At 38.8% G+C, this 16,577-nt stretch overlaps 1 protein-coding gene across 1 annotated transcript in view; it reads left to right on the top strand.

Annotated features, from left to right (window-relative positions):
* Positions 1-16,577, top strand: part of hspg2 (heparan sulfate proteoglycan 2) — a 153,312-nt gene that overhangs the window by 65,127 nt on the left and 71,608 nt on the right. The window contains exons 2-6 of the mRNA XM_023331272.1: positions 576-705; positions 993-1,043; positions 8,816-8,881; positions 16,207-16,316; positions 16,426-16,484. Coding sequence (XP_023187040.1) covers positions 576-705; positions 993-1,043; positions 8,816-8,881; positions 16,207-16,316; positions 16,426-16,484 — 416 coding nt within the window. The remainder of the gene's footprint in view (positions 1-575; positions 706-992; positions 1,044-8,815; positions 8,882-16,206; positions 16,317-16,425; positions 16,485-16,577) is intronic.

Genomic DNA, 16,577 nt, shown 5'->3' with positions numbered 1-16,577 from the left:
GCCAAGACACCACTTACTCCACCGCCATTCAGCCGGAAGTCGGTAATCAGTTTTTGAGGATGAATCTCGTATATTTCCGCTGCTGCTCAAGGTGACATAATGCTTCAGCTGTACACCCTTCAGTCCAGAATACTGATGCAGTTGTAAAGAACTGGGCTTGGTATGCTGGATATTCTCACTTGCCCTGGGGGCGTGGAGTTTAAAGCATACTAAGATCCGTGTCATTTGGGTCTCCACTGCAGCTGCTTGTTTTGGCTTTCTGTCTGCTCGTACTTGGGCCATCGTAATCAGCTGTTGACATCTGTTGCAAGAGTCCACATTGAGACGGGAAAATTGGACAACATGTTGGAGTATGTCCAGTGAACAAGCTTGGATAATATTTTATTTGCATGCAAAGCCTTGAAGGCGACTTCAAGTGATAATAGATGGTAAAAGTAAACATATCACAATGCCCGTTTTCCTGTCTCTGCTTTTGTTTTCCCTCCACCCGTCTAGACCCCATGCATACAACTGGGTGTAACCTTTCTCTGTGGAGACTTCAACCCCAATAAATCAAATCTCTTTGTTTGTCCCAGGTGAGTCAGGCCTCCAAGGTGTGGGGAGAGTTTCCGCTTCCAGAAGATTTGGAGTCAGAAAAAGATGTCCGGGCATCTCTGAGTTTACTGGATGACGATGAGGACTTTGCAGCTGATGAAGTTTCAGGAGGTGGGCTTGCTAACCCTAAGGGGAAGGGTAACCGCTAACCACAGCAACAGCTGCCCTTAATTCAGTGTAGTCATGTTTTCATTATGCTGTTCTTACTTAACTCATCCCATATTTTTTAAAAAAGGAATGTTGCTTAAGGAATTATAATGAAACATTTCAAGATTTTAGTTTTTTTTTAAGAATATAGCCCTCCTGTGAAATTACACATTTAAGTGAAGAAAATGTGTGTTTTCCTGTAATTTATTTAACTGCTGATCTCATCCTCACATCTCTGTTTTCCTCCTTAGACCAACCCAGTGGGGAGGAGGATGGCAGCACTCCAGAGCCTGACAGCACAAGTAAGCATCCAGAAAATCTGATAGATATGTTAAAGATTATGTTTCTGAGTGGTAGATCAGTCAACCTTTTAACACTCCGGCATCTGTGATTCTGATTTTTGCAATTTACGTGTGTGTGTGTGGGTGTGTGTTTGCCTGAGTGCTGAATGATGAAACCTTCTCTTCCTGCTGCACCTTCTCCTCCCTCGTCGCCAGTTTTCCAGAGTCTGGTCATAACATGGGGCTCAGGCTTTGTCTCTGAGACATAAACACCCCTCTTCTCTTTTATCTTTTTAACTCGTGCCAAAGGTGACAGCAAAATAAAAAAAACCTAACAGCCAGATGAACATGGACCGTTCCATCAGAGCCCTTCTGCTTTTCTAACTTGTACTCTCCTTTGACACTTTTTTATGTCAGCTTGAAAAGTGTTTATTTGTGGGAAGCCATCACATAATAGCATCCACTCTCACCAAAAACCTTTTTTTTTTTTTTTAAATAACAAGCTTGACGGTTATCATCCTACTTTATTTTCCACTTCTGTGCTGCTTGTGCTCACAGTTTTGGACTCTGAACAGCTTAATGACTCAAACACAGACTGAAACAGATACTTCATCATGGATAGATTTTTATGTCATGCTTTGTAAGTTAGAGGCAAGAATCAAATGTGGCCTACAGATGAAACACTTTGTGTAATACAATGAGCCCCAAGCGACTGTGCTACACCGGACTGTAATTACAGTACACACCAGAAAGAGCCATGGAGAGTTGGTTAACGAGCTGTGTTTTTGAGCTTATTGGGTGGATGTGCTAGCTTCTGCTTTTAGCTAACGATCCATTCAGATGCAGGTGGTGTAGTGGAATATTTAGCTTCTCTCAACATTTGAATGTCAGTAATTAGAAGTGTACCGTTACGTTATTAATATCTGTATCGATCCTGATACTGAAAAAAATTCTAGATTGGGTATCGGTGACAATGTGCCCGACCCATAAGAGCAGACCTATATTGTCTGTGTTGAAAAAAAGAAACATGTTAAGTCAATTCAGCACTGTTTTTCTGTATCGGCTCAGTATTGGCCAATGCTAAACCTCAGATATCTGTAGTGGTATTGGAAGTGAGAAAAAGTGGATCAGTGCATCCCTATCAGTAACATTTTATCAAGTAAATTGTTCATTGTGTGTTCTGAATATGAGGAAGATTGATTTTAGCTTGAATCCATCTTGTATTTATGTCTTAGATTCTCATTTTAAAGTTAAGAAGCGGAGTGCTTTTTGTTTTGCTTTCTCTGTTCTGCGGACGTTTAAGTTGTTTTTGGTTATAATCAATGACATATATTAAAGGTTTAATTTAGGTGTATTTTTAAGTGATTCAATGGAAGTTCTTCAGGCAAAGATCAAAGAAGCAAACATAATCTGAGCACCTGATGGGAACAATCATTTATCAATAACTTATTGAACCACATTACCCAGAATACTTTGAGAACTATTTATTATGCTCTATAATACTGAATTGTATTAAAAAATGTCACTTTAATGTTCACTGTGCCATAAAAGAGGTCCTTTGCGGACAAAAGCCAGAGTGCTTGACAAAAGTCATATCCATTTCTCTGATTGGCAGCAGTTAATCTGAAATAAAATCCCAAGATTTTACAGCATTAATATTTCCTTTAGAAGGAAATTGAAATTACATAGATCCCTATTCTGCAAATATTACAAAACTATGACTCCGAACTAAAAAGTTACAGATGCTCACCTGAGCCGACCTGCAATCCTGATCTCATCTAAGTGGAAAAGCGGGAGATTTTATAATGCCAAAAAATGCCCCAACACTGACTCAGTTGCAGGGAAAATAAGTCAAGATACACCTTAAATACTTTAATGTAGTATCTGTAAAGCCAGAATGGAAGTAAGTGACCATGGAGGAATGGATAAATATCAGGAAACAGAGCTCCGTTTCCAGTGTAAAAAATTTGTTTCATACATCTGCAAGAAATTAAGGACTTCACAGAAATTAAGGACTTCACAGCAAAGGAGTTTGTGGTTATCAAGAAACGAATGATAATTTTTCTCATTATTAAAGAAAAAGACCTTGTTATATCAAACATCCTGCTTTTCTATGTTGGCACTTTAAGCTTTAGACGCCGATTAAGTCATGGTGGTGGAAGCTGACATCAGAGTCACAGCACATAGCATCATGTGCTTCGTCTCTTAGAAATAGCTCTGACATGAGGCCTTGCAGGAAGCTGAGCAGTTTAAAGAGCTGCAGGAAATTTTAGGCTGGCTGACATTAATGAGAAGGGTGCTGACAGGATGTGATTGTGACAGATCAGAATAGTAAGGTGCAGGTTGTTTTTAGTCCCTCGGTAGGAAAAAAAAACATAAACAGAAACCAAAGGAGACCTGTCTTGTAAACGGAGCTTTTTAGTTATTTTCAACCTCAGGCAACTCACTTTGAGAAGTGTTTTAGTGTCTGCTAATCTCAGATTAACAGTTGGTAAATATGAACCCAGTTCTTGTCAGTTTATTCACATTTATTGTTTTCATAGAAATTTCTGTCCACATGTAACTCAAAAAGGCATAAAAAGAGCAGGACTTTCTAGCAGAAAAGTTCTTATCTGAAGGATGGCTTTCAGGCCTGCATTCTGCTCAGTGTGATCACTGCTCTATGATTGGAAGAGGCAGAATAATTCCATATATAGATCTGGGCTGTACAGTCCTGGGAAGGAAATTCAGCTTCCGGTGCTGAATGTGGAATAATTTGCTGAGTGGCTCTGTCCTGTGAGCTGACTACGCTGCCCACCCAAGCCTCTGCCTTCCTTCCCTTTTCAGTGCTATAAAGAGGAGACACAGTTGCCACATTTGCCCCCATTATGCTGAGTTTCCTGTTTTGTGACTGTTTGATGAGGGTTAAGGCATGTCCATTTCCCTTTGTCTTTCCAAATCAGTGTGAAACATCTGGGATTTTAACTTGTCAAAATGAGACTATTTTAAAGCATTCTATATCCATTGTTGCTATTAGTCCAACGTAATCACAGTCTGCAGTCTCCTCCATAAACATAAAAATAGTGTTGCATGTCTTCCTAACCTTTCATCCTGACTTCCAATCCCTGAGAACCCAAAAAGATTTCTGGACGACAGATCAGACCCCCTTCATCCGTGAGAGCCTTTCCGTGTTCCATAGACTCTCTGAAGGACTTTCCCAGTGCACTAATAATGTTGGCCATTATTGTTGGAAATTTAAGACACAAAGGTTACCATGTCCATTTACTGAATGGAGATGGGAACTGTGGGATTTAATTGAATTTTTTTCTTAAAACAACACACTGGCTCTTCATTGCTAATAAGTAAGAAATGAATGCAGAGCTAAAGCATAAACATGTTTCAAAATTTGAGTTAGTGTTTTTGCTGTCATTACAACTATATAGTCACAGAAAAACACCTATTGCATCCATTGATTCAAAATCAATGAAACAATGCACTAGTGGAACAAGTTAGCGTTGGGCTCGGGGTGGGGCTAATGACCAGGCCCTTTATTCCCAAATAATAAAGCTCATGATAATATAACTCTACAACATAGACATGCCTGCAACAGAGGGACTTACAAGCTTCACCACCAGAGAGTGACTATATCATTCTGAAGTCCATCAAACAGACATGAAGTATAACAAACCAAGAGAACAACAGAAACTTTAGGCTACGTGGTCACTAATGATGAAACAACACAAATTCAAAGCAGCTCAGCACCACGGATAGCATCGAATCATTTTGACACTTTATCAATTTCAACTCAGAGCCTGGAGCAGCTAGCAACTGCTGAAGCTGGGTTTATTGTTGATGCGTTGAACCGGGTATGCAGCAGCGCGCGTTGAAGCGGACACGCAGCGGCACGCGTCGACCCCGCCGCATGCGCAGCCTGTCGCAGCGCCTCACGCACCGCCACCTCTGGATCTTTGTAACCAGGGGCGGATCATGCGCACCGCCGTACATACAAACTGGACGATCTGGAAGATGTTCCAACGTACGCGTTAACTATAAACGCCATACTGCTGTCTTGGCTCACATGCGCTCAACGCGAACTGTTAAAAGCGCGACTCAGCCTTCAGTCCCTGACATCACCGCTGTACCGCCGACAGAGGAAAAAAAAAAGGAGATATAAGCTAGGCGGCTGGGCTGCTCCAGTTTACATTCAGTCTAAACCAACTCGCACTCGTGAATAGTGATTGTTAGAATTGCTACCTGTAACTAGCCTGGCTCCATGTCAACAAAAAGGTCTGCGTCATCTCCAGGATGACGAACAAAATATGTGTCCAGTTTACTTGCTGTCTTTCTCGTTCCTTTTAGCTTTGCCGCTCCACTTTTACGCTTATATGAAGATCCACTCATGTTAACTTAGTCCGTAAAAATGCTCTACCTTGTTTGCCATCTGTTGCCAAGTGATTGATGATGTGACGTTGGTGGATGGTTGATGACGGGTTGTGCCCAAAATACATTTGGAGACAATATGGACGATCAGTCTCTGACAACATAAAAAGAAATTAAAAGTAAAGGTGTGGTTGATAAAAGGCGAATACTTTGTGTTATTAATATTTGCCATTGTGGATAATATAATTTGTCAATAAAATTTTGCTCTAAATAAAGGAAACATGCTTTGGCAGTCCATACACAAAAGGTCAAGGGGCCACAAATGGCCCCCAGACCACACTTTGGACACTCCTGATATAAAATGCCAGAAAGTAAGCCTACATAAATGTGCATTTTGTTGCAATCTAAAAGAAGAGCACAAAAACATTAGTTTTTATTGATTTTTTGATTTAAAAAAATCAATAAACTAACTTTAGTTAGTTGTTTTCAGCTAACTAAAGAAGCTCAAGGCCCAGATTACTAAATTCCTAGTCATCGAATAGTTTAGTAGCAGATTCTTCCTGACATAATGCAGCCAAAGTTTGGATTGTTCCATTATCTCTTGAAGAGAAATGTTACATTATGTAGTTGTCACTTTGACCAGGCCACCTACTTGGCTTGGCAGCTAGTGGTGAGCAGAGAGGGATGTGTGTCACAGTGGCATTACCTTTATGAGTGAGAGATTCAGGCTGTCTCTCGGGCAGCAACGGGACGAATGAGGGCAGCTGCAGTTATTTTGGAGAGGTCTTTGTTGTTGTTCTGATGGGGGGCCTCCAGGTGGCTTCAAATTTATTTCAAATGCTTTTAGTCTCTACTGTAGACTAAGCAGACATAATGAAGCAGACCAAACAGAGTTTCTGAAGGACAAATTAGTGTTGCATCACATCCACTCTTCACAAACAGCTGATTGTACGCATGGGTATGTACAGCTTATTCCAGCTGAACTGAATGGTCTTAGTCACCGATTTGAGTCCTAAGACTCAATCCAGCTTCATGATCCTCCTCTTTGTTGTGCCAACAACAAATGAGTTACGTGGAGTGGTTCAGTGTGCCACTCCTCATGAGGAAAAATATGTTTGGGGATCTGCTGCAGCTTTAAAGCTTCTAGCTTCCAGCTTTTATGTATTTAAGTATCTCCCACGTTAAGATTTACACTACAGTACCAACTAACACATGAAAACAGAGCAAAGATTACAGTTTATGGCTAGAATTTGTTGCTGTTGAGTGGATTGTACTCTTGTTTATCCCAAATTTTCAAGTTTATTTGGATAAAGCTTCACAGTTGATCAGTAGCTTCCTGTTTAAACACAAGGGAGTATCTGTATCGAATAGAGCCTCCCATGAGGGTTTTTAGGCTCTTAATGGGATTGGCTACATTTTTCTTAGTAGTCTGTGAAGTTATTATAAGTAATTAGGCTTGCAGTCATCAAATGCTTAGTAGTTTTAGCTGTGAATTACCTTTCTTCCTTTAGGAACTGAGTTTGTAGAAAAGTAAAGAAATTCTCAGAGTGGTTGAGGGTTAAGCATCATCTGCTTTAGTTGATTTTAGCTAATTTAAAACTAATTTATCTAATTTAATTTGGGAGTCACGTTCCCCAGAAAAATCTGTGAATACATAACCACAAAAAGATGAGTGTCCACCATATGAAATCTGTTAGTGAACATGTTTAGTTTTTAAATACCTAAAATAGTTACATTGATATTGTCTTTACTAGTCAGCACCACAAGGATTAGGCAAAGCCCTCACTTTTTTCTAACTACAACCAGAACGAGCCGAACTCAGGTATGATATCAATTGCAAATTCAAGCTCAGACTTCCAAGAATAATCTAAACCAAGCATTTTGACAGGGACACGTCAAAATTCAGGAACATATTTAGTGAGAAACCCACAGAAAACCTCTCAACTTTAGTTTTCTCAAAGTTTGCATAATTAAAATTCCCTAATGTAGTGCTATATCACTCAGATATGAATAATTTGAGTATTAAGTAGCTTTTAAGTTATAAATCAGCTGTAATATGTAACAGAAAAAAAGAACCAGAGTTATCCTTTTAAAACATTTCTGTTATAAAAAAGGCAGTTTATGTGCTTTCTACTTCATTGATTTGTTTCACTCATAAATGGTGTCCCAATGAACACATAAATCAGTTAATAAAGCTGGAATGCCTTATCTGGCTGTCACTAATTCTCAGATTTGCAAAAGACTGCATTGTATAAGCAGACTTTAAAGTACAAACGGGTCATTAGCTGTAATTAGTTTGGACCTTTGTTCTTGAGGCTTAGATCTTTTGGAGAAACCATGCTTTCTGTCATATTTTTCTTAGACGGTCTGCAGATTTAAAGTGTGTGGCATTTAGTATCTTTGGTCTAACAGCCTTATCTTGACTTGTTGTTTGCACAGGACTGGTGCGGTTCAGTCAGTCTGTGGTAATAATATATTTTTCTCAACTCACTTCCAAATATGTCAGTAATGAGTTTCAGAAGCCATATGGTTTGCTGCATGTGCAGTTGTGAAACAGCTGGGTTCAACAGCAAATGAGCTGTTGTTTAGTGATGTCTGTTGAAGTTTACGGAGTGGATTGCTAGGCTCCGGATTGGAGCATAAACATCTGTCTCTACCATGTCCCATTGTCATCTTTTCTGAAGTTTTAGTTATTTAAAAGATTGAATAAATCATAAAACCGTAAACATCCCTGTCGATGCTTCATAACATCGTCCTTTGTGCAAGTCATCTGACTTTCAGAACCCATCTATGTTTCAGAACAACTCAAACCCGTTTCAGGCGACATTTCATAGGCTCGCTGAATCATCTGAGTGGAAGAATCAGTGAGTCACCACAAAACAAAGAGGGGTCTTTGTTGATTGTCCCAATGCAAAGCTTTAAAGAAATTTGTTGGTGCTCAGTTCTTCCATCTGAACAGGAAAACAGGAAGTGCCTTGTCCTTGTGTGGCGGCACCATCTCAAGGTGGATGTTTGTGTCAAGTGGCAAAGATGTTGGAAGTGGTCTGCATGTTTGTTGAGTCAGACCAGTGATGTCTTCCAACCTTTTCTCTTACTTCCTGGTGCTCTCCAGACAGACATTTGGCCTATACAAGCCATTGTTCCTTTAAGCATGGCTATCTTTAACATGTGGGTGGTGGTGATTGCTGGGAGTGTGTCATTTTCCTGTCTTGCCGTTTGTGTTTATCTATTTTGGCAATCCAACTTCAAATTCTTTATCTGATTGTCACTTTCTGTTTTCTCTCTTTGTTTCCCTCTCCTGAAAATTAAACTTTATAACCCCTCTGCAACCGCCTGGCTAACTTTGATCACTCCTGCCCCTGCTTTGCTTGGCTCATTCCAACCTTTACCCCCTGCCGACTGTCTTACCCCCCTCCACCAATTCCCTACCCTAGCTATTGACCAACTGTTGGAGTCTTGGTATCTGGGACACATACAGAGCCCAAATGAGGAGCAGTACAGTAAGTCTTCCAGCATTTCTCTGTCTTTTTTGTCTTTGGCACACTCTACCAGTCACCTGCTCCACTCCGTTATGCTCACATTTCCAAACGCATTCAGAGAAGTTTGTATGATAGCTCGGGCATGTTGAGTTCTGTTTCCGGCTTTTCTGTTTTTCCAAGTGTTTTCTCTCCCAGTGATTCCTAATGCCAAAGGAAAAATGATGTGGTATGTTCCATAGAGCAACACTGAGCTCATCACGCTCGAGTGACAACACTTTCAATCCCAGCTGCGAAAGATGTTTTGGCAACTTGCAAAAAAATGCACTCCTCTCTTTAATTAGAAAAGTGCTATGAACTATTTCTTTCTTATCCCAGTGTGATGAACCAGCTTAAAAAACGTGCAAACTTTATGCACAGTGGTGGTTTTGCTTCCAATTGTGACTCTGTGCTGTGGGAGAGTGCAAAGTCAGAATTCATCTCCAAATGTCTCCCAAAGGGCATGAAGGAGAGTTGGAGACAGTTTTTTGGCTGTGGTCCAGGGTCAGGGTTAATAGTAGGGAACTTTTCTGCAGGAACTGAGCTAAGACAGAGCCAGCTGGCAAATTAATATGTAAGATGCACAGACTATGACTGATTTTATGACTTTCGGTTTTAGTGAAGTATTTGACTGATTCCCTTTGAGAACTGCAATATATCAAGAAATATGAGCTGCATTCAGAATTTTTTATTTTTGCCTTCCATTCATGTGGCTCTGTAATTATGTCTAAGGTGATATCACAATACGTGTGAAAAACCTTCACTGAAACTTTTTTTCTGTTTGTCCTGTTCTCTTTTTCTATATATGTTCCTCAATTAGGCTTTGGAGCCAAAAGGAAAAACTCTGACAAATTTAGATAAATATTTAAATGTTATTTCTGGGTAGCCTCTTTTTTTTTTTTTAACAAGTAAGCTAGTAAAGCAGTAAACCCTTTCTGTAGGTTAGAGTGGGATCATTCAGTAGTGGCTTTTTGCAAATCATTTGCAGCCTGTAAGTAGAATGGTAAGCTAACCATTAATATCAGTCTGTGTAAATTCCAAGCTTATTCCCATTTATGCCCGCAATCTTTTCCCCCTATACATTTGCATAAATTTGTGTCTAGAAAGTGGAACTTTACCTAGAATTTTCCACCTCTTTACAATCCTTCTTACATCCCTGTGCTTCCTTTAACTGTGTTTCAAACATCTGGTTGAGACTGAAAATTGCTACTTTAAATGTTTTTCTCTTAGTAACAGGATTTTCACAAAGAAGGGTTTCTCACAGAACAACCTGGAAGCTCTTATGTATGTAAGAGTATGATATGTTCACTTACCAGAAACAAATCTGATTTTGACTTTTCCTATTCATTGGTTATTGGTCAATTAAACTGAAAATAATTTTGCAGTACATATTTGTCACAAAATCAATAGATTAAAATATTGAATTTAGTTTAGATACTTAAAATTAAACTTTTTGCTTTCTCTTTAAACGGTTTTACTGTTGCTGTGGGTTCTAGTGTTGGGGTTAAAGGTCAAGCCCCATGTGGTTGAGCTTTAAAGGCCAAACTTGGCTTGCTGCTCAATCATTTCTTTGTCTTCTGCGCAGGCCTCTATGTGTTAAGAGGGGGCCCTTTTCACAATGCTTCCATAGTTCTGCTGAACAGCTTTAATAGCTAAATCAGATTCTGAATTAAAAGTGTGGAATGCTTCTTTTTCAGACTTATTTTCGCCCCTTTCTCTCTTGTTCCCACTCGTCACATCTGCAAATTGACAGTTTCATCACCTTTTAATGGTGGCGGGTCTCAACAAGGGGATTTCTCTGTTAAAAACAGAGAGATGCACAGAGGAGAATGAGTCTTGGAGTAAAAGAGCCGCTCATTAGCCCGCGGGGCACATCCTGGCGCCCCAATCAAAGGAACCCAATCACGCTCACCAGTCTGTGGCGGTATGCTTAGAGAGAGTGGGAGCTATGAACCGCTGTTGACCGGGCAGCAAGTACCCACCCAAGTGATTAGATTATATGCGGGTCAAATAAAATGCTTTCATGACTAACTTTGATGTTGCTCGCCTCTCAGGACAACAATCAGGACGAACTATTGTACTATAAATCTAAAAGTTGCAGACTGAGATGCAACCACTCGAGGCTGTGCTAACACTCACATCTCTGTTGATACATGTTCACCTCCGTGTGTTTTCATAGGCAATACACCGTTTACATTGCCATAAATGAGGCTTTTCTTCTCCTGGAATGAGGTGTCTTGGGGAGGTTTTGCTGTTTTGGAAGAAGAAAGAGCCTAGTAATATTCAGTGACCACACAGTCTGCCTCTCAGGCACACAATCTTTTTAATTAAAACACTCTCCCTAGATGTGGTATATGGTTATTTTCAGTTGGATCTTCAAATATATGTATTAAATTAATGATTTTTATATGAAAGGTTTGATGCGTGCCTCAGCTGTAATTACAAAATTTAGTGAACAGCTGTCACGTAAGCATATTGGATATCTTCTCATTATTTTTCCAAACAATTTAGTAGAAAAAGGATCTTTATTTCAAATGTGGCATTTGCATTTGGGTGTCATCCAAGGAGCTCTCAGTGGATGCTAAATGAGCCATTTGAACGCTGAACAAAACAAAACAAATCAACAACCCAAACACTAGGAGTAGCCTAATTATCATTTTTCATTCAGTAGTGTAAAAAAAAAAAAAAGGAAAACAATAGGGCTCTTTGGTCAATGACAATAGAAGCCTTTTATTGAAATAACTCGCTAAAAAGCCCCTTCCAGTTGGTATATATATATTTTTTTCACATTGTTAATGATGCACTGGTCAGTGATTAGCAGTGATCAAATTTTGGCCCTGATCTGTAGGTCAAAACCCATCATTTAGTTCATCTAAACTGAACACTGTATTTCTTTTGTTTAATCACAAATTTGTTCACAAGAAAGTAATAAAGAAATACAGAGGCTGAACAAACTCTGTCTTTCTCAGAAACTAAAGGATCAAGACAATTATTTTATGCATTTTGGTTCTTTTTGTTTTGGACTATGAGAGGAAGACAGAGTACCCGGAGATAATCAAGCATGCATTGGGAAAACATGCCAACGATGTAAAGACCAGGATTTGTACCCACAGCCTTCTTGCTCTAAGGCAACAATGCTGCCACCTGGGTCAACATGCAACACAACATTTTTGCGTTCAATTAAAAAAAAATGTTTATACTAATTCAAATTTATTTGTTAGAGGAAAACATTTCTAATCAGTTTTAGACCTAAAAGAATACTCGAAATGGGTATTAAACACAGAAAGCCTTATCGGTGCATTTCAATTCAGTATGTAATAAAATTATGAGATATAAATTGTAAATACATAAATGTCTTTCTTACATTTTCCCACAAAGCAGCCAAACTTTCCTGTAATCTTTTAAAGTGGTCCTGTAGATAACCCTTCATACTTTGAAGTCTTTTTGGTTTCTACTTGGAGGGAGACTGTTTTTCTTTTACATTTTGTCTAGTACCTTAACTTTTCAAGTGACGTGTTCACTTTTTAAAATAGGCACTGAACTCAAGGGATGAAGCAGCATTTGAATCTTTACACACTTTCTTTGTATGGAGGTGTCTTAAACATACTAGTTTTTATACACTGTCTACACAAAATAACAATGTTTCAGATACATAAACAGCTTTTGTATAAATGTTGGTCAATTTCCAAAGTCCATGAAATTCCTTGGCACATCTCAGTATGGATTCTTGGACAAGTGAAAAACAAAAGGAGCTGTAGCGTGCCTGAAAAGTATGTGCAGAGAGTAAAAAGAATGAAAAAAGAAAAAGCTAGCAACTGTCTGAATGACTTGAGGATTTACTCATCCTTCAATTGATGTACTATTTTTCTGCCAAGATGTTGGCTCAGTTCTCACTAGGAAATCCCGCTGGTGATGCAAAAATAATCTTTAATGTCAGTCAAACTGTTTTACCCTCAGCATTTTGCATGGCATCAACAGTAGAAGCTAGCATGTTTCAGCGTCTCTAAAAATAAAGTATAAAACACATTTTAAAAAGCTTGGCTTTTGTTTGGACTCAAATGATTAATATGACAGAGCTTAAGGCCACACCTGATTCATATACTGGAAGGTTTTTTTCTTGTTGTGAATATAGAATCAAAGAAAAAAGAAATATTGCATTAATTAATTTGTCCACAACCTTATGTAAATGTGAAACCACTAAATAAGTAGAATATAAAATCTTACACTAAGTGGCACTTGTTAGAAATCTATTGGCTTTTATTTAGTGATTGATAGTGTCTTTATTCTATTTAGTGGCATTTATTGAAACTCTCTGTGTGCATGACATCAGAAAGGAAAGAATACCCACTCACCACAAGAGAGACTCACTTTATAAATTTTAGCACAAAGTCACAAAATGGTCCAAGTAGCACAATTCCTTTGTTGCTAGGCAATGTAATGATTTCTCTTTGAATTCTGAACAAACCACACATCCAGCCTCCATGCCTGGTTTGCCAGGAAAATATCAAATAGTCTGTGTCATATCTTTGTTTCTCCAGGCTCAATTAGCATATGTAGACCAACTTTGATGAGCTTCTTGGATGATGTCACATTTTAGAACATTATCACCAACTACTCTAAGGAGGAGACTCCTTAGATTTTGCTTTTGGTATTATTTTCCCAGACAAAGTCCCATGAACTAATAATAAAAACAAGTGGGCAACTAGAACTAGAAAAAAGTTCTAACTAGAACTAGAAAAAAAAATCTTCTGAATATACAAAATACAAGAACTGAATCATTATTTTCCCAATAGAAAACAGCACATGTTCAATTTAAGTGGACTTTATAAACCCTGAATAAAGCTGTTATATGACTATATGACCCTAACCCATACTACTTTAAAGACAAAATATAAACAAACAAGTGCTATAACCCTTACGAATAGAGACACCCCAATAAATTGTGTCGGATAATGTTTGAAGCCTATAAAAAGTCATATAAGTGCATTGATTGGTCAGAGGAAACTGACTGGAACAAAATTGTGCAGAAGTAATAAATCATCTGTAAACCATATGGATAAATAAGGGAGGGTGACTTGGCGTTTCATGACATCTGGTGGAAGCGTGTCAGTAATAATAATATTCACGATCTGAAAAGAACAGATGCAGATGAAAGAACTGGAGGTTTAGAGAGATGTATATGTGGCCTTGCTCAGATTTTGCAGCCATTGCTTACATGCCATGTAGCACAGATATTGAATTAAAGAAATGCAATAGTATGCCTGCAGGTGATAAAATGTCCACTTGATGGGCACCATACAGAACTAATTCATAAAGGACCCTAAACAAAGATAAACTCCATTATTTGCTGGCATCCATAGTTTCCAGACCTGTTAATGAATATGGAGCTGTTTATGCATACTTGCTCTTTATGTCCACACAGCTTATTTCCTTTTCTGACTCAGCAGACTCCTTAAATCCTTGCCTTTGGCTTAGCAAGTTGCATCTCAATCCAAGATGCTGCACAAATATTGCCCCTCTCCTTAATCTTCTTGCTTTCGGTCTGAATTAAGAGGCTGGACGGCCGGTCCAAACAAAATGTTGGCAGCAGACTAAAAATGGGGCACCCTGCGGGCCACTGGCTATTTTAAGTTTCACAGACTTGGCCTGTGACATTGGAATTATAATAGTACCGCTGACATTTCAGCTTATAATGAGCAACACATAAAATGCATCAATATACGTTATAGAAGAGATCTGTAGGCTTGCCTGTAAGGAGAGTAATTAGCGGAAGACTGTGATGAAAAGATCATCAGGTCAACACAACTTTGGAAACAGTTAATCCTTTAAAATGCCAGGCTACATTAATTTGTTTCTCATGGGGTCATAAAAGCCAACTACGACAGCTTGTTTTCCATTGAATTTAGAGAAATTTAGATCTTTTCACACTTTATCGTGTTAGAACTGCAAACTTAAGTGTAGATCCTTGGGAAAAAAAATTGTATTTCTATATTTTCACACCCCTAAATAAATTGCACAATTATGTGCTACTTTCTTTCTGTCACATAAATACCCAATATACACAGGCATCTTTTGTTATAGTTAGGGTTGGACAATAATACATATCGCAATAGACACACAGTCCATATCAATAGATAATTTGTCTGATGGAATATTCAACAATTTCACCGAAATCCAGAATTGCACAGCATTCTGGGGTATTTAGGCAGAGGAAAGGGTTCGCTGCTCAGTCTCTCACAGCTAGCTAAGCTACCTGAGTGGCATCAACCATAATTCACTCACTCTTTGGTTACCTAGCAACAACCTGTTGAGTAACTTCAGCTGTTTAAGGTTTCATCACTGTGTCTCAAAACTGCCTAAAAATAAAAAACAAGACAAGTGAAATGAAAAATGTGGATAAAACAGGAAAGGGCACACCACCAGGTTGGCAGTATATCAGATATTTTAAACAGAAAATAATAATCAACAGTTACTGATATTGAAGGATATAATACAAAGTTTTACTGTAATTGGTCAAGAAAAAGAAGCTTCTGTTTGTTTGATTGCTTTAACAACAGTTATTGTGTGTAAAGGTTCACCTATCCGAAGCTAAAACTATCTTCTACACCATCTCTAGAGCAGCTGGATCAATCTGAATTTTAATCCTCAATAAGCTACCATTCTATGCCTCTTAAAACACAGGTCATAACATCTATCTGCAGCCAATGTTAGAGTTTAGAGTGCTTTAACCTACACCGGCTGACCTATATGTTCAATGACCCAGTCGTTCCAGCTAATAAAAAACCACTGAGAAGGATGGATATAATCCCTGCTGCATTCCCCTCCAATGCTCTCTCACCTTCCTGCCTCATATGTTTGACTTGGTTGATGTGGAGGGAATGCTGAGGCCCTCTTCCAGAGTCATTCACAGAGGATTTACTTCTTCCTCACTGCCGCTCGTACAGCAGCAATATAGACTTAGAAGTCCTACTCACCAACCGCCAGAGTTGCTGCAGGCGTGATTTTATTGGCCACATTTTTGTCAGATTTCTGCCACTATTTAGGAATGTTGACAGTTTGTCTCCTTCTGCAGAATAGAAATCAGAATTTACCTAAGATAACCTCTTACTATGCTGTGTCTGTTCACTATATAGACACATATGTATAGAAGTAGATGCCATAATTTGTGACTTTCTAAAATATTCAGCCAAAGGGAAATATATGTCAAACATTATGACACCACTTGATTATAATGTGTAAACTAGTAGTGAGTCTGTGGTCCTGGTTTGTTAGTGTGGTTTGATTTTCTCCTCCTCTCTCTCCATCTCCAGTTTATTACCGAGCTCTTGTCAACTTCACAAACTCCGTGGTTTACGGCCCTGACCTCGAAGACATCTTTTCTCCAGAGTATAAGGAAATTTCTGAAGCAGTGATGGACACGGTATGTCTTGCGACCATTTGAGACGTCCGTGTTTCATCTGTCAGAACGTGCTGATTTAAATATTTGTGAGTTAGTTGCTTTGTTTAAGCATTTTCTTTTCCCTCGACAGCTGGAGTCTGAGTACAACAAGATTCCAGGTGTCCAGACGGTTAATGTGGTCCTGATCAAGTAAGAGCACAAAGTTTCTGAATCAACCCTGTTGAAAACCAAAGTATATATCCTGCTACTGCTGTTACCTGTTTGGGTTATTCTGGCCTGGTC

The sequence above is a fragment of the Xiphophorus maculatus genome, chromosome 1 (assembly GCF_002775205.1).
Source record: "Xiphophorus maculatus strain JP 163 A chromosome 1, X_maculatus-5.0-male, whole genome shotgun sequence".
Classification (NCBI taxonomy): domain Eukaryota; kingdom Metazoa; phylum Chordata; class Actinopteri; order Cyprinodontiformes; family Poeciliidae; genus Xiphophorus; species Xiphophorus maculatus.
This window is presented reverse-complemented; position numbering and strand designations above follow the sequence as displayed.